We start from the raw sequence: 24,675 nt of genomic DNA, 5'->3' as shown, positions 1-24,675 counted from the left end.
GGGAGAGGGAGAGGGAGAGGGAGAGGGAGAGGGAGAGAGAAGGAAAGGGAGAGAGGGTTTGTCCAGAGCCAAGACAAACAGACAGTGATCGACACAGATGAAGACAGATGAAGACAGGCACAGTTTTACAGAAGATATATTGAGAGGCACACATACCTATTTACAGACACTGAAATAGGCACAAATACATATTGACAAAGACATATCGACACCCATTGAGACAGGCAATTAGATACAGTATTCCTTATAGTGTACTGCTATTGGCCTGGGCCCAAAGGGAAACGGTGCAATTTGGTACTCAAATACAGGCAGAGAGATCCAGGGTCTTACAGGAGACAGCACGTCCCCATCGAAGCGTAGAGTGTGGTTTGGTTTCCTGTGGTAGGTGATAGGCTCAGGGAGGAGGGGTTTGTTGGTGGTGGTGGTAAATGGAGGAGGGTGGTGGTACTGCTTCTGTCTCTTCTTCTTCTTCCTCACTTCTTTCTGCATCCTCTCTTCCTTCTGGTGGATCCTAATCAACTGGACCCTCCGCTGCTGTCGACTGAGAACCACTGGAGAAAGAGAGCAAGGGAGCAAGAGAGAGAGAGAGAGAGAAAGAGAGAGAGAGAGAGAGGAGGAGAGGATGAGAGAGGGAGGGCAGAGAGAGAAAGAGAGAGATGAAGGGTAGAGAGAGAGAGAGACAGGAGGAGAGGTTGAGATAGGGAGGGCAGAGAGAGAAAGAGGGAGATGAAGGGTAGAGAGAGAGAGAGAGGGGGGAGGAGAGGATGAGAGAGGGAGGGCAGAGAGAGAAAGAGAGAGATGAAGGGTAGAGAGAGAGAGAGAGAGAGAGACAGGAGGAGAGGATGAGAGAGGGAGGGCAGAGAGAGAAAGAGAGAGAGAGAGAGGGGGGGGTGGGATAAAAAAAAAGACCAAGAGGAAGAGAGATAAATAAAGACAGTCTGAAACCTCCTCATCTTCCATCCAACAGCACAAATAGCAAAGTCCCCCATTCATACAGCGTCCAGAAGAATATAACCTCCTCGTCTTCCATCATTCATACAGCGTCCAGAAGAATATAACCTCCTCGTCTTCCATCATTCATACAGCGTCCAGAAGAATATAACCTCCTCGTCTTCCATCATTCATACAGCGTCCAGAAGAATATAACCTCCTCGTCTTCCATCATTCATACAGCGTCCAGAAGAATATAACCTCCTCGTCTTCCATCATTCATACAGCGTCCAGAAGAATATAACCTCCTCGTCTTCCATCATTCATACAGCGTCCAGAAGAATATAACCTCCTCGTCTTCCATCATTCATACAGCGTCCAGAAGAATATAACCTCCTCGTCTTCCATCATTCATACAGCGTCCAGAAGAATATAACCTCCTCGTCTTCCATCATTCATACAGCGTCCAGAAGAATATAACCTCCTCGTCTTCCATCATTCATACAGCGTCCAGACGAATATAACCTCCTCGTCTTCCATCATTCATACAGCGTCCAGAAGAATATAACCTCCTCGTCTTCCATCATTCATACAGCGTCCAGACGAATATAACCTCCTCGTCTTCCATCATTCATACAGCCTCCTTCTTTTCACATCATTCAAGACACAATTATCCACCCACCACAATGTCTGGGGATACTGAAAATGACAACACATTGTGCTGTGTCATTGTGCTGCAGTACAAACAGAATCCTACAATGTTTTGACACCCTCCCCAAAGAAGCATATGACTGATAATACTGTTCCCTGTTCATTATCATTATCATCAGGACTAATAATACTGTTCCCTGTTCATTATCATCAGGACTAATAATACTGTTCCCTGTTCATTATCATTATCAGCAGGACTAATATTACTGTTCTCTGTTCATTATCAACAGGACTAATAATACTGTTCCCTGTTCATTATCAACAGGACTAATAATACTGTTCCCTGTACATTATCATTATCATCAGGACTAATGATACTGTTCCCTGTACATTATCATTATCAACAGGACTAATAATACTGTTCCCTGTTCATTATCAACAGGACTAATAATACTGTTCCCTGTTCATTATAAACAGGACTAATAATGCTGTTCCCTGTACATTATCATTATCAACAGGACTAATAATACTGTTCCCTGTTCATTATCAACAGGACTAATAATACTGTTCCCTGTACATTATCATTATCAGCAGGACTAATATTACTGTTCTCTGTTCATTATCAACAGGACTAATAATACTGTTCCCTGTACATTATCATTATCGACAGGACTAATAATATGGTTCCCTGCTCATTATCAGCAGCAGCAGAATTTGTGTCATATCTGCTGCTCTCTCTCTCTCTCTCTCTTTTGTGCCTCAATAGTCCACACACAGCCAGAGAGGTAGAGTCACCATCTGTCATTATCTCCACTTAATGATGGCCTCTTTACCCTCCTGTCTGCCTCTCCCTGTCTCTCAACCCTCTTTACCCTCCTGTCTGTCTCTCCCTGTCTCTCAAACCTCTTTACTCTCCTGTCTGTCTCTCCCTGTCTCTCACCCCTCTTTACCCTCCTGTCTGCCTCTCCCTGTCTTTCAACCCTCCCTCTCCCTGTCTTTCAACCCTCCTGTCTGCCTCTCCCTGTCTCTCACCCCTCTTTACCCTCCTGTCTGCCTCTCCCTGTCTTTCAACCCTCCCTCTCGCTGTCTTTCAACCCTCCTGTCTGCCTCTCCCTGTCTCTCACCCCTCTTTACCCTCCTGTCTGCCTCTCCCTGTCTTTCAACCCTCCTGTCTGCCTCTCCCTGTCTCTCACCCCTCTTTACCCTCCTGTCTGCCTCTCCCTGCCTTTCAACCCTCCTGTCTGCCTCTCCCTGTCTCTCATCCCTCTTTTACCCTCCTCTCTTCCTCACCCTGTCTCTTACCCCCTCTAACCCTCCTCTCGATAACTCATTGCCTCTCCCATCCTGTCCTTGCCCCCTTGACCTCCCTACCCCATCTTGACCTCCTTGCTGCCCCCCAACCACCTCTTGACCTCCTTGCTGCCCCCCCCCCTCATCCCTCTGCCCCCCTTCACCCTCTTCCCCGCAATCAAAAGGTATAATCTTGGAAGAGTGGGGAAGAGGGGTCCACAGGTTGTTACTATGACAACCACCATATTCCAACCACAACGACAAAGCTTCCTTCCCTTCTCTTGATCTAGAGTACATAGTCACATTAGATGTGTGACTTCCTGTTAAAGCATAATTATGTATATAGAACCTCATTCTATGAAACCGCTGATTCTGTGGTGGTATATAGCCTACCTCCAACCTTTGTTAGACTTCAGTGCGGATTTTGACATTATCGATCATAGTCTGCTGCTGACAAAACCGTATGTGTTATGGCTTTACACCCCATTGCTATATTGTGGATAAAGAGTTACCTGTCTAACATAACACAGAGGGTGTTCTTTAATGGAAGCCTCTCCAACATAATCCAGGAAGAAGCAGGAATTCCCCAGGGCAGCTGTCTAGGCCCAGTATTTATTTTCAATCTTTACTAATGACATGCCACGTGCTTTGAGTAAAGCCAGAGTGTCTATGTATGCGGATGACTCAACACAGCGACTGAAATGACTGCAACACTTAATAAAGAGCTGTAGTTAGTTTCAGAATGGGGGGCAAGGAAGAAGTTAGTGCTAAATAAAAATTTAAAAAATAAAAGCATAATATTTGGGAATAAAATCATTCACTAAACCTCAACTAAATCTTGTAATAAATAATGTGGAAGTTGAGGCAGGTTGTACAGGCCCTAGTTTCTACCTTCTTAACAACACTATCAACAAGGCAGGTCCTACAGGCTCTAGTTTCTACCTTCTTAACAACACTATCAACAAGGCAGGTCCTACAGGCCCTAGTTTTGTTGCAACTGGACTACTGTTCAGTTGTGTGGTTAGGTGCCACAAAAAAGGACTTGCAATTGGCTCAGAACAGAGCAGCACAGCTGGCCATTGGATGTATACAGAGAGCTAACATGAATAATATGCATGTCAATCTCTCCTGGCTCTCCTGGCTTACTTAATCACTACTTGTATTTATGAGAGGTATTGACATGTTTAATGCGCTGAGCTGTCTGTCTGAACTACTGGCACACAAAAAACCAGATAAAAATACACCTTATGGAACAGCGGGGACTGTGAAGCAACACAAACATAGGCACAGACACATGCATACGAACACCTGATAACATACACACTATACACACACGTACACATGGATTTTGTACTGTAGATATGTGGTAGTGGTGACCCCATTGATTTGTAGTATTGGACTTAAAGTAACTTAAAGTTACTGCCCAGTCAAAAGCTTTCTTTTAAAAGTTAACATTCTGTTAACTCATACCAAAAATAATGTTGCTGACTCGTCCTATGCTCGTATTTGTGGCCATTGCATGAATGGCAGAAAAAAAAACACTTAAAAAAAACCCATCTCAAACTTCTACCTCACAGAGACCATTTAAAAAATACAATTTCCTCATTGAGGAGGATGTGCTGCTCCTGGGTAGGATGAGCTGGCCAATCAGTGGCTATAGAGAATAGAGGATGAGCTGGCCAATCAGTGGTCTAGAGCATAGAGGATGACCTGGCCAATCAGTGGTCTAGAGCATAGAGGATGAGCTGGCCAATCAGTGGTCTAGAGCATAGAGGATGACCTGGCCAATCAGTGTTCTAGAGCGTAGAGGATGAGCTGGCCAATCAGTGGTCTAGAGCATTAATATTTTTAATTACCACACCATTCTGTTGTTAGGGTACGCCCTAAACCATTCTGCTGTTGGGGTACATCCACAGCATTCTGTTGTTGGGGTACGCCCACACCATTCTGTTGTTGGGGTACGCCCCACACCATTCTGTTGTTGGGGTACGCACACACCATTCTGTTGTTGGGGTACGCCCCACACCATTCTGTTGTTGGGGTATGACCACACCATTCTGTTGTTGGGGTACACCCACACCATTCTGTTTTTGGGGTACATCCACACCATTCTGTTGTTGGGGTACGCCCACACCATTCTGTTGTTGGGGTACACCCACACCATTCTGTTGTTGGGGTACGACCAACACCATTCTGTTGTTAGGATACGCCCCACACCATTCTGTTGTTAGGGTACACCCACACCATTCTGTTGTTGAGGTACGCCCCACACCATTCTGTTGTTGGGGTACACCCACACCATTCTGTTGTTGGGGTACGACCCACACCATTCTGTTGTTAGGGTACACCCACACCATTCTGTTGTTGAGGTACGCACACACCATTCTGTTGTTGGGGTACACCCACACCATTCTGTTGTTGGGGTACGTCCACACCATTCTGTTGTTGGGGTACATCCACGCCATTCTGTTGTTGGGGTACGTCCACACCATTCTGTTGTTGGGGTACGACCATACCATTCTGTTGTTGGGGTACATTCACACAATTCTGTTGTTGGGGTACGTCCACACCATTCTGTTGTTGGGGTACACCCACACCATTCTGTTGTTGGGGTACGCCCACACCATTCCAACACAGAAAAGCTGCTTGTTACTCATTTTCTGGAAGGAAAACTCTTTCACTCACATTGTAAATAATTGTAGGTCAAATTTCATGGACATATGGAAACACTGGTCAGGTACTTTAGTCATGTCTAGGACTTGACTTGAAACTTGGTATGACAAAGACCACAGCTGGCAAGACCGCACCAGATCTATCACTCACCCTCAGTGTGTGAGTATCCCTCTGTTAGGGTTAAAGGTCAGGGATCAGTCTCACCCTCAGTGTGTGAGTATCCCTCTGTCAGGGTTAAAGGTCAGGGATCAGACTCACCCTCAGTGTGTGAATATCCCTCTGTTTAGGGTTAAAGGTCAGGGATCAGTCTCACCCTCAGTGTGTGAGTATCCCTCTGTCAGGGTTAAAGGTCAGGGATCAGACTCACCCTCAGTGTGTGAATATCCCTCTGTTTAGGGTTCAAGGTCAGGGATTAGACTCACCCTCAGTGTGTGAATATCCCTCGGCCGTGACCTTCCATTGGATGAGGACCCCCAGCAGTGCCAGGACAGGCCACACCCCCATGACGACCCAGGTGAACCAGCAGACAGGATGGGGCGGAGCCACCGTGATCCTCTCCGACATGTATCTGTAATAGAGTCAAGGAATAAGAGGGGGGAGTGGGATGTCGGAAAACCCCCGAGGAACCTTATTGCTATTTTAAACTGGTTACCAACATACTGTAAATAGAACAATAAACATTAATTTTTGCATCATGACACATGGTATATCAGGGAGGCAGGGTAGCCTAGTGGTTAGAGTGTAGAGGAGGCAGGGTAGCCTAGTGGTTAGAGTGTAGAGGAGGCAGGGTAGCCTAGTGGTTAGAGTGTAGAGGTGGCAGGGTAGCCTAGTGGTTAGAGTGTAGAGGTGGCAGGTAGCCTAGTGGTTAGAGTGTAGAGGAGGCAGGGTAGCCTAGTGGTTAGAGTGTAGAGGTGGCAGGGTAGCCTAGTGGTTAGAGTGTAGAGGTGGCAGGTAGCCTAGTGGTTAGAGTGTAGAGGAGGCAGGGTAGCCTAGTGGTTAGAGTGTAGAGGTGGCAGGTAGCCTAGTGGTTAGAGTGTAGAGGAGGCAGGGTAGCCTAGTGGTTAGAGTGTAGAGGTGGCAGGTAGCCTAGTGGTTAGAGTGTAGAGGAGGCAGGGTAGCCTAGTGGTTAGAGTGTAGAGGTGGCAGGTAGCCTAGTGGTTAGAGTGTAGAGGTGGCAGGGTAGCCTAGTGGTTAGAGTGTAGAGGTGGCAGGTAGCCTAGTGGTTAGAGTGTAGAGGTGGCAGGGTAGCCTAGTGGTTAGAGTGTAGAGGTGGCAGGTAGCCTAGTGGTTAGAGTGTAGAGGAGGCAGGGTAGCCTAGTGGTTAGAGTGTAGAGGTGGCAGGTAGCCTAGTGGTTAGAGTGTAGAGGTGGCAGGGTAGCTTAGTGGTTAGAGTGTAGAGGAGGCAGGGTAGCCTAGTGGTTAGAGCGTAACCGGAAGGTTACAAGTTTAAACCCCCGACCCGCCAGGATGCAAATCTGTCGTTCTGCCCCCGAACAAGCAGTTAATCCACTGTTCCTAGACCAGTTATAGAAAATAAGAATTTGTTCTTAACTGACTTGCCTGGTTAAATAAAGGTAAAATTAAATATAAACAAGGTTGAAATGATGTGTCAGCCAATCAGCATCCAGGACCCAAACAACCCTTTTTTTATGCGTATTTACCTATAATTATATAAGAATGTTTAAGACAGCAGTTTAATTCCCTTTAAAAGAAAAGCTGAACCTCACAATCATGGAACTAAGCTGATTCCTTCAGTGGTCTGGAAAACTTCTGAAACAACAGGCGTTTAATTTATCTTTAGCAGAAACGTATTCTCCCCAAAGCCACTTACAGTGTTATCTTACAGTAATGTCATCTTACAGTAGTGTTATATTACAGTAGTGTTATATTACAGTAGTGTTATCTTACAGTAGTGTTATCTTACAGTAGTGTTATATTACAGTAGTGTTATCTTACAGTAGTGTTATCTTACAGTAGTGTTATCTTACAGTAGTGTTATATTACAGTAGTGTTATCTTACAGTAGTGTTATATTACAGTAGTGTTATCTTACAGTAGTGTTATATTACAGTCGTGTTATCTTACAGTAGTGTTATATTATATTACAGTAGTGTTATATTACAGTAGTGTTATCTTACAGTAGTGTTATATTATATTACAGTAGTGTTATATTACAGTAGTGTTATCTTACAGTAGTGTTATCTTATATTACAGTAGTGTTATATTACAGTAGTGTTATCTTACAGTAGTGTTATATTATATTACAGTAGTGTTATATTACAGTAGTGTTATATTACAGTAGTGTTATCTTACAGTAGTGTTATATTATATTACAGTAGTGTTATATTACAGTAGTGTTATCTTACAGTAGTGTTATCTTACAGTAGTGTTATATTACAGTAGTGTTATATTATATTACAGTAGTGTTATATTACAGTAGTGTTATCTTACAGTAGTGTTATATTATATTACAGTAGTGTTATATTACAGTAGTGTTATATTACAGTAGTGTTATATTACAGTAGTGTTATCTTACAGTAGTGTTATATTATATTACAGTAGTGTTATATTACAGTAGTGTTATATTACAGTAGTGTTATATTATATTACAGTAGTGTTATATTACAGTAGTGTTATATTACAGTAGTGTTATATTACAGTAGTGTTATATTACAGTAGTGCGTGCAAAGATTTGAATACATTTTCATATGGGTGGCCCCCACAATCCTGGTGTTGGAAGCACCTCTCTCTACCAGCTGAGCAACAGAGGAGAGGAGAGAAGAGGAGGGGTGAGGAGGAGAGAGGATAGGAGGGGTGAGGAGAGGGGAATGGTGAGGAGGAGAAGAGGAGAGGGGAGGAGTGAGGAGAGGGTAGTGATGAGGAGAGGAGGAGAGGAGAGGTGAGAAGGAGAAGAGGAGAGGGGAGGAGTGAGGAGAGGGTAGTGGTGAGGAGAGGAGAAGGGTGAGGAGGGGTGAGGAGATGAGGTGAGGGGAGAGGAGAGGTGATCAGAGGAGGAGAGGGGAGAGGAGAGGTGAGGAGAGGAGGAGTGGGAAGAGGGGAGCGGTGAGGAGGTGTGAGGAGTGAGGAGAGGAGAGAGCCCTAACTACAACACCAACATACCTGACCAGAGCGAACAGCTCGAGGAAGTAGTCCACAGTGACGGTGATGACAGCCGAGCCAAACACAGCAGTGGAGAGGGTGGTGAAGAAGCGCTGCCATTGGAGGGTGAGGACGGCGAACAGCATGCCTGACCCCAGCAACACCCCCAGGGGCACCCACACCGTCCGCGGGTGGTGGAACTCCTCCATTACCACCTGCATGGGGATTCAATCAACCAATCAATCAATCAATCAACCAATCAAATGAACCTTATTATCCCCATAAGGAAACGTGATATGTGAGCAGGGGTAACGTGATCACTGAGTGTACAAAACACTAGTGTTACGAATCCCTTTGGCCCGGCAGTCTAGGGGGATGTTAACGAGACCCGTAACATAGTATTTGATCCCCTGCTGATTTTGTATGTTTGCCCACTGACAAAGATAGAATTGATTTGCATTTTAATGAGGGAAATAAGTATTTGACCCCCTCTCAATCAGAAAGATTTCTGGCTCCCAGGTGTCTTTTATACAGGTAACAAGCTGAGATTAGGAGCACTCCCTTCAAGAGTGCCTCTGTGGACAGGTGTCTTTTATACAGGTAACAAGCTGAGATTAGGAGCACTCCCTTCAAGAGTGCCTCTGTGGACCGGTGTCTTTTATACAGGTAACAAGCTGAGAGTGCGCGCCTAATCTCAGTTTGTGTCTTTTATACAGGTAACGAGCTGAGATTAGGCGCACACTCTCAGCTTGTTACCTGTATAAAAGACACCTGTCCACAGAGGCAATCAATCAAATTCCAAACTCTCCACCATGGCCAAGACCAAAGAGCTCTCCAAGGATGTCAGGGAGAAGATTGTAGACACAAGGCTGGATGGGCTATAAGACCATCTCCAAGCAGCTTGGTGAGAAGGTGACAACAGTTGGTGCGATTATTCGCAAATGGAAGAAACACGAAAGAACTGTCAATCTCCCTCGGCCTGGGGCTCCATGCAAGATCTCACCTCGTGGAGTTGCAATGATCATGAGAACGGTGAGGAATCAGCCCAGAACTACACGGGAGGATCTTGTCAATGATCTCAAGGCAGCTGGGACAATAGTCACCAAGAAAACTATTTGTAACACATTACGCTGTGAAGGACTGAAATCCTGCAGCGCCCGCAAGGTCTCCCTGCTCAAGAAAGCACATATACATGCCCGTCTGAAGTTTGCCAATGAACATCTGAATGATTCAGAGGACAACTAGGTGAAAGTGTTGTGGTCAGATGAGACCAAAATGGAGCTCTTTGGCATCAACTCAACTCGCCGTGTTTGGAGGAGGAGGAATGCTGCATATGACCCCAAGAACACCATCCTCACCGTCAAACATGGAGGTGGAAACATGATGCTTTGGGGGTGTTTTTCTGCTAAGGGGACAGGACAACTTCACCGCATCAAAGGGACGATGGACGGGGCCATGTACCATCAAATCTTGGGTGAGAACCTCCTTCCCTCAGCCAGGGCATTGAAAATGGGTCGTGGATGGGTATTCCAGCATGACAATGACCCAAAATACATGGCCAAGGCAACAAAGGAGTGGCTCAAGAAGAAGCACATTAAGGTCCTGGAGTGGCATAGCCAGTCTCCAGACCTTAATCCCATAGACAACCTGTGGGGGAGCTAAAGGTTCGAGTTGACAAACATCAACCTCGAAACCTTACTGACTTGGAGAAGAACTTCAGAGAGGAGTGGGACAAAATCCCTCCTGAGATGTGTGCAAACTTGGTCGCCAACTACAAGAAACGCTGACCTCTGTGATTGCCAACAAGGGTTTTGCCACCAAGTACTAAGTCATGTTTTGCAGAGGGGTCAAATAATTATTTCCTTCATTAAAATGCAAATCAATTGAACACGTTTTTCTGGATTTTTTTGTTGTTATTCTTTCTCTCACTGTTCAAATAAACCTACCATTAAAATTATAGGCAGATCATTTCTTTGTCAGTGGGCAAACGTACAAAATCAGCAGGGGATGAAATACTTTTTCCCCTCACTGTAACTCATGCAAAGTATAATAGTGAAAAAGGAACATAAGGGCTCATCTGGGATCTGTCACTACTGATACCCATGCCATCTGGGATCTGTCACTACTGATACCCATGCCATCTGGGATCTGTCACTACTGATACCCATGCCATCTGGGATCTGTCACTACTGATACCCATGCCATCTGGGATCTGTCACTACTGATACCCATGCCTTCTGGGATCTGTCACTACTGATACCCATGCCATCTGGGATCTGTCACTACTGATACCCATGCCATCTGGGATCTGTCACTACTGATACCCATGCCATCTGGGATCTGTCACTACTGATACCCATGCCATCTGGGATCTGTCACTACTGATACCCATGCCATCTGGGATCTGTCACTACTGATACCCATGCCATCTGGGATCTGTCACTACTGATACCCATGCCATCTGGGATCTGTCACTACTGATACCCATGCCATCTGGGATCTGTCACTACTGATACCCATGCCATCTGGGATCTGTCACTACTGATACCCATGCCATCTGGGATCTGTCACTACTGATACCCATGCCATCTGGGATCTGTCACTACTGATACCCATGCCATCTGGGATCTGTCACTACTGATACCCATGCCATCTGGGATCTGTCACTACTGATACCCATGCCATCTGGTATCTGTCACTACTGATACCCATGCCATCTGGGATCTGTCACTACTGATACCCATGCCATCTGGGATCTGTCACTACTGATACCCATGCCATCTGGTATCTGTCACTACTGATACCCATGCCCTCTGGGATCTGTCACTACTGATACCCATGCCATCTGGGATCTGTCACTACTGATACCCATGCCATCTGGGATCTGTCACTACTGATACCCATGCCATCTGGGATCTGTCACTACTGATACCCATGCCATCTGGGATCTGTCACTACTGATACCCATGCCATCTGGGATCTGTCACTACTGATACCCATGCCGCTGGTGCAGATTGTTATAGATATAGATAGATTGTCACTACTGATACCCATGCCGCTGGTGCAGATTGTTATAGTGGTCTAGTTCAGTGTTGAGCGTCACCGCTGGGAATAGCTGATGTAGCATTAGCGTTGGCTATTTGTTGGCTCTTGTGTTTTGGTGGTAGTTCAAAATGGCTACTTTTGATTTTAAATCCTTTTTGGATAACCCTACATGGGAGGTTTTTGTGGTATTTTGTTCTCACTGTTACTTTTTGACTAGTATACTTTGCATGAGTTATGTTACGGGTCTCGTTACCATCCCCCCCTAGACTGCCGGGCCAAAAGGGATTCGTAACAATTAGGAACACCTTCCTAATAATGAGTTGCACCCCCTTTTGCCCTCAGAACAGCCTCATTTTGCCAGGGCATGGACTCTACAAGGTGTTGAAAGTGTTCCACAGGGATGCTGGTCCATGTTGACTCCAACGCTTCCCACAGTTGTGTCAAGTTGGCTGGATGTCCTTTGAGTGTTGGACTATTCTTGATACACACGGGAAACTGTTGAGAAACCCAACAATATTGCAGTTCTTGACACAAACCGGTGCACCCGACACCTACTACCGTACACTGTTCAAGGGCACTTCAATCTTTTGTCTTGCCCATTCACATTCTGAATGGTACACATACACAATCCATGTCTCAATTGTCTTAAGACTTAAAATCCTTCTTTAACGTGTCTCCTCCCCTTCATCTACACTGATTGAAGTGGATTTAACAAGTGACATTAATAAGGGATCTTAGCTTTCACCTGGATTCACCTGGTCAGTCTGAGTGGAAATAGCAGGTGTTCCTAATGTTTTGTCCACTCACTGTATTCACGTTATCTCAGTGTACAGAGTGTAATAAAACAAAATATTTGGACAGTAATACAAACTAGGCAACAGGGCCCATATTCGTGAAGTATTTCAGAGAAGGAGTGCTGATCTAGATGTAGCCATTTAAATCATAATGAACAATATCATATGGTCAGGGAGCTGGAGACCTGATCCTAGAGCTGATCCTAGAGCTGATCCCAGAGCTGATCCTAGACCTGATCATCCTAGACCTGATCCTAGACCTGCACCTAGATCTAAATTTAATCAAAACATGTTATTATTATTTTTCTAAATGATTCTTACAAGTGAGGCGATGCCCAGCAGTAATCCCAGCAACAGCCCCACCATGAAGAGTCCCACGGAGCGCACCAGCATGGTGACCAGGCCACAGAGGGTACCGATGCCCAGGCCGATGCCCACCGAGGCCTCCACACTCAGCTGGGTGTCCAGGACACGCTCTTTATAACACAGCAGAAAGATGATGACGGAGCCAAACATCAAGCCTGTTAGGAACATCACAGCCTTGAAGCAACGGTAACCTGGAGAGGAGAGAGAGAGAGAGAAAGGAGACAGGTTAGATAACATCAAGCCTTGAAACGACAATAACCTGGAGAGGAGAGAGAGAGAGAGAGAGAGAGGAGAGAGAGAGAGAGAGAGAGAGAGAGAGAGAGAGAGAGAGGAGAGACAGGTTGGAGAACATCAAGCCTTGAAATGACAATAACCTGGAGAGGAGAGAGAGAGAGAGAGATTACAGATTACACATATCCACAAAGAATTCGAAAACAAATCAAATTTGGAAAAACTCCCATATCTACTGGGTGAAATTCCACAGTGTGCCATCACAGCAGCAAGATTTGTGACCTGTTGCCACGAGAAAAGGGCAACCAGTGAAGAACAAACACCATTGTAAATACAACCCATATTTATGCTTATTTATTTTATCTTGTGTCCTTTAGCCATTTGTACATTGTTAGAACACTGTATATATATATAATATGACATTTGTAATGTCTTTACTGTTTTGAAACTTCTGTATGTGTAATGTTTACTGTTCATTTTGGTTGTTTTTCACTTTATATATTCACTTTGTATGTTGTCTACCTCACTTGCTTTGGCAATGTTAACACATGTTTCCCATGCCAATAAAGCCCTTGAATTGAATTGAATTGAATTGAATTGAGAGAGAGAGAGAGAGAGAGAGAGAGAGAGAGAGAGAGAGAGAGAGAGAGAGAGAGAGAGAGAGAGAGAGAGAGAGAGAGAGAGAGAGAGAGAGAGAGAGAGAGGAGACAGGTTAGAGAACATCAAGCCTTGAAACAATGGTAACCCGGAGAGGAGAGAGAGAGAGAGAGAGAGAGAGAGAGAGAGAGAGAGAGAGAGAGAGACAGAGAGAGAGAGGAGACAGGTTAGAGAACATCAAGCCTTGAAACGACAATAACCTGTACTCTGCAGAGCTGAGTGGGTTGGGAGAGGGAAGCTGTACTCTGCAGAGCTGAGTGGCTTGGGAGAGGGAAGCTGTACTCTGCAGAGCTGAGTGGGTTGGGAGAGGGAAGCTGTACTCTGCAGAGCTGAGTGGCTTGGGAGAGGGAAGCTGTACTCTGCAGAGCTGAGTGGCTTGGGAGAGGGAAGCTGTACTCTGCAGAGCTGAGTGGCTTGGGAGAGGGAAGCTGTACTCTGCAGAGCTGAGTGGGTTGGGAGAGGGAAGCTGTACTCTGCAGAGCTGAGTGGGTTGGGATAGGGAGGTTGAATAATAAGTTGACCTTCTCCTTATAACAATGAACAATAAAGCTTATGAATGAAGCTTATACCTTATAGCACTTATTCCATTAAATCATGTCAAAAGAGTACTTATAGAGGGAGAGAGGGGGAGAGACAGAGAGAGAGAGAGAGAGAGAGAGAGAGAGAGAGCATGAGGGAGAGAGTGGGTGAGAGAAAGCAAGAGAGAGAAAGGTTAGAGAGAGAGAGGGGGATGCGGAGAGAGAGAGAAGAGAGAGAAGATAGAGAGAGAGAATGTGGAGAGAGAGAGAAAAGGGGAGAGAGATATAGTGAGAGAGAAATTGAGAGAGGGGGAGAGAGAGAAAGGGAGAGAAAGAGGAAGAGAGAGAAAGAGAGGGAGGGAGAGAGAGGAGAGAGAGAAAGAGGGAGGGAGAGAGAGAGAGGAGAGAGAGAAAGAGGGAGGGAGAGAGAGGAGAGAGAGAAAGAGGGAGGGAGGGAGAGAGAGGAGAGAGAGAGAGAAGAGAGGGAGAGAGAGAGAGAAGAGAGAGAGAAAGAGAGGAGGGAGAGAGAGAGAAGATACAGAGAGAGATAGAGGGAAAGAAAGAAAGAAAGAGAGTGAGAAAAAAGGAAAAGTACGAAACAGTTATAGTTTTACCACTTCCCTTGAAATGAAGGCTGTCCAAAGCATTTCAACATAGATAGTGATGTTTTGCTCATATAGATTACTGTTCAGAAGTTTGAGGTCACTAATTTTCTTGTCCATTAAAATAAGAGCCAAATTGATCAGAAATACAGTGTAGACATTGTTAATGTTGTAAATTACTATTGTAGCTGGTAAAGGCAGATTTTTAATGGAATATCTACATAGGCGTACAGAGGCCCATTATCAGCAACCATCACTCCTGTGTTCCAATGGCACATTGCATTAGATAATCCAAGTTTATCATTTTAAAAGGCTAATTGATCATTAGAAAACCCTTTTGCAATTATATTAGCACAGCTGAAAACTGTTGTTCTGATTAAAGAAGCAATAAAACTGGCCTTCTTTAGACTAGTTGAGTATCTGGAGCATCAGCATTTGTGGGTTCGATTACAGGCTCAAAATGGCCAGAAACAAATAACTTCCTTCTGAAACTCGTCAGTCTATTCTTGTTCTGATAAATGAAGGTTATTCCATGTGAGAAATTGCCAAGAAACTTGAAGATCTCGTACAACGCTGTGTACTACTCCCTTTACAGAACAGCGCAAACTGGCACTAACCAGAATAGAAAGAGGAGTGGGAGGCCCTGGTGCACAACTGAGCAAGAGGACAAGTACATTTGAGTGTCTAGTTTGAGGCATAGTCCTCAAACTAGCCTCACAAGTCCTCAACTGGCAGCCTCATTAAATAGTACCCGCAAAACACCAGTCTCAATGTCAACAGTGAAGAGGCGTCTCCGGGATGCTGGCCTTCTAGGCAGAGTATGTTAACAGTGAAGAGGCGACTCCGGGATGCTGGCCTTCTAGGCAGAGTATGTTAACAGTGAAGAGGCGTCTCCGGGATGCTGGCCTTCTAGGCAGAGTATGTTAACAGTGAAGAGGCGACTCCGGGATGCTGGCCTTCTAGGCAGAGTATGTTAACAGTGAAGAGGCGTCTCCGGGATGCTGGCCTTCTAGGCAGAGTATGTCAACAGCAGCAGAGGTCAGAAAATGGACGTGTTTCTGGCCACCGCCTTCGTCAGCGTTTAAAGCATCCCTTTGTTGACCTCTGCTGCTTCTAAAATACATGAAAACTGCTAAAGTAATCCAGTGAGTGCAGGTTTTCCTTTTCATTAGTAACACTAGTACCTGTAGTAGCAGTGTGATTGTCTTACCAAAGAAGCAGTATATGATGCCGAAGAGGAAGCACATGGAGCAGACCACAGAGGGAACGATCTCATAGCGACGCTCTATCTCCTCGTCACAGCTGAAGATCCACTTTGGACTCCCAGGGTCGCGGGGTGGAGAGGTCAGCTTGAAGGCCAGAAGCTGTGGCCATGAGTTCGATGTCATGGTGGCTGTAGGAAGGGGTCAGGGGTCAACTCGAATGGGCAAGGTTGAGGGATGATCAGGGAGAGTTACCAATCCAAAAAGATCCACCTGAGAGAGAAACAGAAGATGTCTCATACAGTATGTACAGCAGTGTTAGGAACTAAATAACTAGCCTGCTAATATTGTAGCACTGGCTAAGTCTAGGGGTTCTCGCCCTAGTAACATGGTCTGTAACCTGAATGAATGTGTGGATTTACGTGAGAAATCATCGTTTGAGGAATCGTTTGATGTTACTGGGACTGGAGCCCTACCAGACCCTGTCTGTCAGTCTCTGAAACAGTTTGATGTTGCTGGAACTGGAGCGCTACCAGACCCTGTCTGTCAGTCTCTAAAACAGTTTGATGTTGCTGGGACTGGAGCCCTACCAGACCCTGTCTGTCAGTCTCTAAAACAGTTTGATGTTGCTGGGACTGGAGCACTACCAGACCCTCTCTTTCAGTCTCTAAAACAGTTTGATGTTGCTGGGTGGGGCACTACCAGACCCTGTCTGTCAGTCTTAAAAAAAAATTATGCTGGGACTGGAGCACTACCAGACCCTGTCTGTCAGTCTCTAAAACAATTTGATGTTGCTGGGACTGGAGCCCTACCAGACCCTGTCTGTCAGTCTCTAAAACTATTTGATGTTGCTGGGACTGGAGCCCTACCAGACCCTGTCTGTCAGTCTCTAAAACAGTTTGATGTTGCTGGGACTGGAGCCCTACCAGACCCTGTCTGTCAGTCTCTAAAACAGTTTGATGTTGCTGGGACTGGAGCCCTACCAGACCCTGTCTGTCAGTCTCTAAAACAATTTGATGTTGCTGGGTCTGGAGCACTACCAGACCCTGTCTGTCAGTCTCTAAAACAAGTTGATGTTGATGGGACTGGGGCCCTACCAGACCCTGTATGTCGGTCTCTAAAACAGTTTGATGTTGCTGGGACTGGAGCCCTACCAGACCCTGTCTGTCAGTCTCTAAAACAGTTTGATGTTGCTGGGACTGGAGCCCTACCAGACCCTGTCTGTCAGTCTCTAAAACAGTTTGATGTTGGGACTGGAGCACTACCAGACCCTGTCTGTCAGTCTCTAAAACAATGTGATGCTGGGACTGGAGCCCTACCAGACCCTGTCTGTCAGTCTCTAAAACAATTTGATGTTGCTGGGACTGGAGCACTACCAGACCCTGTCTGTCAGTCTCTAAAACAAGTTGATGTTGATGGGACTGGAGCCCTACCAGACCCTGTCTGTCAGTCTCTAAAACAGTTTGATGTTGCTGGGACTGGAGCACTACCAGACCCTGTCTGTCATTCTCTAAAACAATTTGATGTTGTTGGGACTGGAGCACTACCAGACCCTGTCTGTCAGTCTCTAAAACAGTTTGATGTTGGGACTGGAGCACTACCAGACCCTGTCCGTCAGTCTCTAAAACAGTTTGATGTTGCTGGGACTGGAGCCCTACCAGACCCTGTCTGTCAGTCTCTAAAACAATTTGATGCTGGGACTGGAGCCCTACCAGACCCTGTCTGTCAGTCTCTAAAACTATTTGATGTTGCTGGGGCTGGAGCCCTACATGACCCTGTCTGTCAGTCTCTAAAACAGTTTGATGTTGCTGGGACTGGAGCCCTACCAGACCCTGTCTGTCAGTCTCTAAAACAGTTTGATGTTGCTGGGACTGGAGCACTACCAGACCCTGTCTGTCATTCTCTAAAACAATTTGATGTTGTTGGGACTGGAGCACTACCAGACCCTGTCTGTCAGTCTCTAAAACAGTTTGATGTTGGGACTGGAGCACTACCAGACCCTGTCCGTCAGTCTCTAAAACAGTTTGATGTTGCTGGGACTGGAGCCCTACCAGACCCTGTCTGTCAGTCTCTAAAACAATTTGATGCTGGGACTGGAGCCCTACCAGACCCTGTCTGTCAGTCTCTAAAACTATTTGATGTTGCTGGGACTGGAGCCCTACATGACCCTGTCTGTCAGTCTCTAAAACAGTTTGATGTTGCTGGGACTGGAGCCCTACCAAACCCTGTCTGTCAGTCTCTAAAACAGTTTGATGTTGCTGGGACTGGAGCCCTACCAGACCCTGTCTGTCAGTCTCTAAAACAATTTGATGTGGCTGGGACTGGAGCACTACCAGACCCTGTCTGTCAGTCTCTAAAACAGTTTGATGTTGCTGGGACTGGAGCACTACCAGACCCTGTCTGTCAGTCTCTAAAACAGTTTGATGTTGCTGGGTGGGGCACTACCAGACCCTCTCTGTCAGTCTCTAAAACAGTTTGATGTTGATGGGACTGGGGCACTACCATACCCTCTCTGTCAGTCTCTAAAACAGTTTGATGTTGCTGGGTGGGGCACTACCAGACCCTCTCTGTCAGTCTCTAAAACAGTTTGATGTTGCTGGGTGGGGCACTACCAGACCCTCTCTGTCAGTCTCTAAAACAGTTTGATGTTGCTGGGACTGGAGCCCTACCAGACCCTGTATGTCAGTCTCTAAAACAATTTGATGTTGCTGGGACTGGAGCCCTACCAGACCCTGTCTGTCAGTCTCTAAAACTATTTGATGTTGCTGGGACTGGAGCCCTACCAGACCCTGTCTGTCAGTCTCTAAAACTATTTGATGTTGCTGGGACTGGAGCCCTACCAGACCCTGTCTGTCAGTCTCTAAAACAGTTTGATGTTGCTGGGACTGGAGCCCTACCAGACCCTGTCTGTCAGTCTCTAAAACAGTTTGATGTTGCTGGGACTGGAGCCCAACCAGACCCTGTCTGTCAGTCTCTAAAACAATTTGATGTTGCTGGGTCTGGAGCACTACCAGACCCTGTCTGTCAGTCTCTAAAACAAGTTGATGTTGATGGGACTGGAGCCCTACCAGACCCTGTATGTCGGTCTCTAAAACAGTTTGATGTTGCTGGGACTGGAGCCCTACCAGACCCTGTCTGTCAGTCTCTAAAACAGTTTGATGTTGCTGGGACTGGAGCCCTACCAGACCCTGTCTGTCAGTCTCTAAAACAGTTTGATGTTGGGACTGGAGCACTACCAGACCCTGTCTGTCAGTCTCTAAAACAGTTTGATGTTGCTGGGACTGGAGCCCTACAAGACCATGTCTGTCAGTCTCTAAAACAGTTTGATGTTGCTGGGACTGGAGCCCTACCAGACCCTGTCTGTCAGTCTCTAAAACAATTTGATGTTGCTGGGACTGGAGCCCTACCAGACCATGTCTGTCAGTCTCTAAAACAATGTGATGCTGGGACTGGAGCCCTACCAGACCCTGTCTGTCAGTCTCTAAAACAATTTGATGTTGCTGGGACTGGAGCCCTACATGACCCTGTCTGTCAGTCTCTAAAACTGTTTGATGTTGCTGGGACTGTAGCCCTACCAGACCCTGTCTGTCAGTCTCTAAAACAGTTTGATGTTGCTGGGTGGAGCGCTACCAGACCCTGTCTGTCAGTCTCTAAAACAGTTTGATGTTGCTGGGACTGGAGCCCTACCAGACCCTGTCTGTCAGTCTCTAAAACAGTTTGATGTTGCTGGGACTGGAGCACTACCAGACCCTCTCTGTCAGTCTCTAAAACAGTTTGATGTTGCTGGGTGGGGCACTACCAGACCCTCTCTGTCAGTCTCTAAAACAGTTTGATGTTGCTGGGTGGGGCACTACCAGACCCTCTCTGTCAGTCTCTAAAACAGTTTGATGTTGCTGGGACTGGAGCCCTACCAGACCCTGTCTGTCAGACTCTAAAACAATGTGATGTTGCTGGTACTGGAGCACTACCAGACCCTGTCTGTCAGTCTCTAAAACAATTTGATGTTGCTGGGACTGGAGCCCTACCAGACCCTGTCTGTCAGTCTCTAAAAAATTTGATGCTGGGACTGGAGCACTACCAGACACTGTCTGTCAGTCTCTAAAACAATTTGATGTTGCTGGGGCTGGAGCCCTACCAGACCCTGTCTGTCAGTCTCTAAAACTATTTGATGTTGCTGGGACTGGAGCCCTACCAGACCCTGTCTGTCAGTCTCTAAAACAGTTTGATGTTGCTGGGACTGGAGCCCTACCAGACCCTGTATGTCAGTCTCTAAAACAGTTTGATGTTGCTGGGACTGGAGCCCTACCAGACCCTGTCTGTCAGTCTCTAAAACAGTTTGATGTTGGGACTGGAGCACTACCAGACCCTGTCTGTCAGTCTCTAAAACAGTTTGATGTTGCTGGGACTGGAGCCCTACAAGACCATGTCTGTCAGTCTCTAAAACAGTTTGATGTTGCTGGGACTGGAGCCCTACCAGACCCTGTCTGTCAGTCTCTAAAACAATTTGATGTTGCTGGGACTGGAGCCCTACCAGACCATGTCTGTCAGTCTCTAAAACAATGTGATGCTGGGACTGGAGCCCTACCAGACCCTGTCTGTCAGTCTCTAAAACAATTTGATGTTGCTGGGACTGGAGCCCTACATGACCCTGTCTGTCAGTCTCTAAAACAGTTTGATGTTGCTGGGACTGTAGCCCTACCAGACCCTGTCTGTCAGTCTCTAAAACAGTTTGATGTTGCTGGGTGGAGCGCTACCAGACCCTGTCTGTCAGTCTCTAAAACAGTTTGATGTTGCTGGGACTGGAGCCCTACCAGACCCTGTCTGTCAGTCTCTAAAACAGTTTGATGTTGCTGGGACTGGAGCCCTACCAGACCCTGTCTGTCAGTCTCTAAAACAGTTTGATGTTGCTGGGACTGGAGCCCTACCAGACCCTGTCTGTCAGTCTCTAAAACAATTTGATGTTGCTGGGTCTGGAGCACTACCAGACCCTGTCTGTCAGTCTCTAAAACAAGTTGATGTTGATGGGACTGGGGCCCTACCAGACCCTGTATGTCGGTCTCTAAAACAGTTTGATGTTGCTGGGACTGGAGCCCTACCAGACCCTGTCTGTCAGTCTCTAAAACAGTTTGATGTTGCTGGGACTGGAGCCCTACCAGACCCTGTCTGTCAGTCTCTAAAACAGTTTGATGTTGGGACTGGAGCACTACCAGACCCTGTCTGTCAGTCTCTAAAACAATGTGATGCTGGGACTGGAGCCCTACCAGACCCTGTCTGTCAGTCTCTAAAACAATTTGATGTTGCTGGGACTGGAGCACTACCAGACCCTGTCTGTCAGTCTCTAAAACAAGTTGATGTTGATGGGACTGGAGCCCTACCAGACCCTGTCTGTCAGTCTCTAAAACAGTTTGATGTTGCTGGGACTGGAGCACTACCAGACCCTGTCTGTCATTCTCTAAAACAATTTGATGTTGTTGGGACTGGAGCACTACCAGACCCTGTCTGTCAGTCTCTAAAACAGTTTGATGTTGGGACTGGAGCACTACCAGACCCTGTCCGTCAGTCTCTAAAACAGTTTGATGTTGCTGGGACTGGAGCCCTACCAGACCCTGTCTGTCAGTCTCTAAAACAATTTGATGCTGGGACTGGAGCCCTACCAGACCCTGTCTGTCAGTCTCTAAAACTATTTGATGTTGCTGGGGCTGGAGCCCTACATGACCCTGTCTGTCAGTCTCTAAAACAGTTTGATGTTGCTGGGACTGGAGCCCTACCAGACCCTGTCTGTCAGTCTCTAAAACAGTTTGATGTTGCTGGGACTGGAGCACTACCAGACCCTGTCTGTCATTCTCTAAAACAATTTGATGTTGTTGGGACTGGAGCACTACCAGACCCTGTCTGTCAGTCTCTAAAACAGTTTGATGTTGGGACTGGAGCACTACCAGACCCTGTCCGTCAGTCTCTAAAACAGTTTGATGTTGCTGGGACTGGAGCCCTACCAGACCCTGTCTGTCAGTCTCTAAAACAATTTGATGCTGGGACTGGAGCCCTACCAGACCCTGTCTGTCAGTCTCTAAAACTATTTGATGTTGCTGGGACTGGAGCCCTACATGACCCTGTCTGTCAGTCTCTAAAACAGTTTGATGTTGCTGGGACTGGAGCCCTACCAAACCCTGTCTGTCAGTCTCTAAAACAGTTTGATGTTGCTGGGACTGGAGCCCTACCAGACCCTGTCTGTCAGTCTCTAAAACAATTTGATGTGGCTGGGACTGGAGCACTACCAGACCCTGTCTGTCAGTCTCTAAAACAGTTTGATGTTGCTGGGACTGGAGCACTACCAGACCCTGTCTGTCAGTCTCTAAAACAGTTTGATGTTGCTGGGTGGGGCACTACCAGACCCTCTCTGTCAGTCTCTAAAACAGTTTGATGTTGATGGGACTGGGGCACTACCATACCCTCTCTGTCAGTCTCTAAAACAGTTTGATGTTGCTGGGTGGGGCACTACCAGACCCTCTCTGTCAGTCTCTAAAACAGTTTGATGTTGCTGGGTGGGGCACTACCAGACCCTCTCTGTCAGTCTCTAAAACAGTTTGATGTTGCTGGGACTGGAGCCCTACCAGACCCTGTATGTCAGTCTCTAAAACAATTTGATGTTGCTGGGACTGGAGCCCTACCAGACCCTGTCTGTCAGTCTCTAAAACTATTTGATGTTGCTGGGACTGGAGCCCTACCAGACCCTGTCTGTCAGTCTCTAAAACTATTTGATGTTGCTGGGACTGGAGCCCTACCAGACCCTGTCTGTCAGTCTCTAAAACAGTTTGATGTTGCTGGGACTGGAGCCCTACCAGACCCTGTCTGTCAGTCTCTAAAACAGTTTGATGTTGCTGGGACTGGAGCCCAACCAGACCCTGTCTGTCAGTCTCTAAAACAATTTGATGTTGCTGGGTCTGGAGCACTACCAGACCCTGTCTGTCAGTCTCTAAAACAAGTTGATGTTGATGGGACTGGAGCCCTACCAGACCCTGTATGTCGGTCTCTAAAACAGTTTGATGTTGCTGGGACTGGAGCCCTACCAGACCCTGTCTGTCAGTCTCTAAAACAGTTTGATGTTGCTGGGACTGGAGCCCTACCAGACCCTGTCTGTCAGTCTCTAAAACAGTTTGATGTTGGGACTGGAGCACTACCAGACCCTGTCTGTCAGTCTCTAAAACAGTTTGATGTTGCTGGGACTGGAGCCCTACAAGACCATGTCTGTCAGTCTCTAAAACAGTTTGATGTTGCTGGGACTGGAGCCCTACCAGACCCTGTCTGTCAGTCTCTAAAACAATTTGATGTTGCTGGGACTGGAGCCCTACCAGACCATGTCTGTCAGTCTCTAAAACAATGTGATGCTGGGACTGGAGCCCTACCAGACCCTGTCTGTCAGTCTCTAAAACAATTTGATGTTGCTGGGACTGGAGCCCTACATGACCCTGTCTGTCAGTCTCTAAAACAGTTTGATGTTGCTGGGACTGTAGCCCTACCAGACCCTGTCTGTCAGTCTCTAAAACAGTTTGATGTTGCTGGGTGGAGCGCTACCAGACCCTGTCTGTCAGTCTCTAAAACAGTTTGATGTTGCTGGGACTGGAGCCCTACCAGACCCTGTCTGTCAGTCTCTAAAACAGTTTGATGTTGCTGGGACTGGAGCACTACCAGACCCTCTCTGTCAGTCTCTAAAACAGTTTGATGTTGCTGGGTGGGGCACTACCAGACCCTCTCTGTCAGTCTCTAAAACAGTTTGATGTTGCTGGGTGGGGCACTACCAGACCCTCTCTGTCAGTCTCTAAAACAGTTTGATGTTGCTGGGACTGGAGCCCTACCAGACCCTGTCTGTCAGACTCTAAAACAATGTGATGTTGCTGGTACTGGAGCACTACCAGACCCTGTCTGTCAGTCTCTAAAACAATTTGATGTTGCTGGGACTGGAGCCCTACCAGACCCTGTCTGTCAGTCTCTAAAAAATTTGATGCTGGGACTGGAGCACTACCAGACACTGTCTGTCAGTCTCTAAAACAATTTGATGTTGCTGGGGCTGGAGCCCTACCAGACCCTGTCTGTCAGTCTCTAAAACTATTTGATGTTGCTGGGACTGGAGCCCTACCAGACCCTGTCTGTCAGTCTCTAAAACAGTTTGATGTTGCTGGGACTGGAGCCCTACCAGACCCTGTATGTCAGTCTCTAAAACAGTTTGATGTTGCTGGGACTGGAGCCCTACCAGACCCTGTCTGTCAGTCTCTAAAACAGTTTGATGTTGGGACTGGAGCACTACCAGACCCTGTCTGTCAGTCTCTAAAACAGTTTGATGTTGCTGGGACTGGAGCCCTACAAGACCATGTCTGTCAGTCTCTAAAACAGTTTGATGTTGCTGGGACTGGAGCCCTACCAGACCCTGTCTGTCAGTCTCTAAAACAATTTGATGTTGCTGGGACTGGAGCCCTACCAGACCATGTCTGTCAGTCTCTAAAACAATGTGATGCTGGGACTGGAGCCCTACCAGACCCTGTCTGTCAGTCTCTAAAACAATTTGATGTTGCTGGGACTGGAGCCCTACATGACCCTGTCTGTCAGTCTCTAAAACAGTTTGA

General features: G+C 46.6%; 1 protein-coding gene across 1 annotated transcript in view; it reads right to left on the bottom strand.

Moving 5' to 3' along the window:
- Positions 1-16,324, bottom strand: part of LOC109881396 (transmembrane protein 198-B-like) — a 16,793-nt gene extending 469 nt beyond the window's left edge. Inside the window, exons 1-5 of the mRNA XM_031802372.1 lie at positions 16,066-16,324; positions 12,803-13,038; positions 8,664-8,857; positions 5,967-6,112; positions 331-551 (exon numbers count right to left, since the gene is read on the bottom strand). Of these exons, the coding sequence (XP_031658232.1) occupies positions 331-551; positions 5,967-6,112; positions 8,664-8,857; positions 12,803-13,038; positions 16,066-16,243 (975 nt within the window). The 5' untranslated portion in view covers positions 16,244-16,324. The remainder of the gene's footprint in view (positions 1-330; positions 552-5,966; positions 6,113-8,663; positions 8,858-12,802; positions 13,039-16,065) is intronic.
- Positions 16,325-24,675: the final 8,351 nt, after the last annotated feature.

Source organism: Oncorhynchus kisutch, linkage group LG2 (genome assembly GCF_002021735.2).
Source record: "Oncorhynchus kisutch isolate 150728-3 linkage group LG2, Okis_V2, whole genome shotgun sequence".
Lineage (NCBI taxonomy): Eukaryota > Metazoa > Chordata > Actinopteri > Salmoniformes > Salmonidae > Oncorhynchus > Oncorhynchus kisutch.
This window is presented reverse-complemented; position numbering and strand designations above follow the sequence as displayed.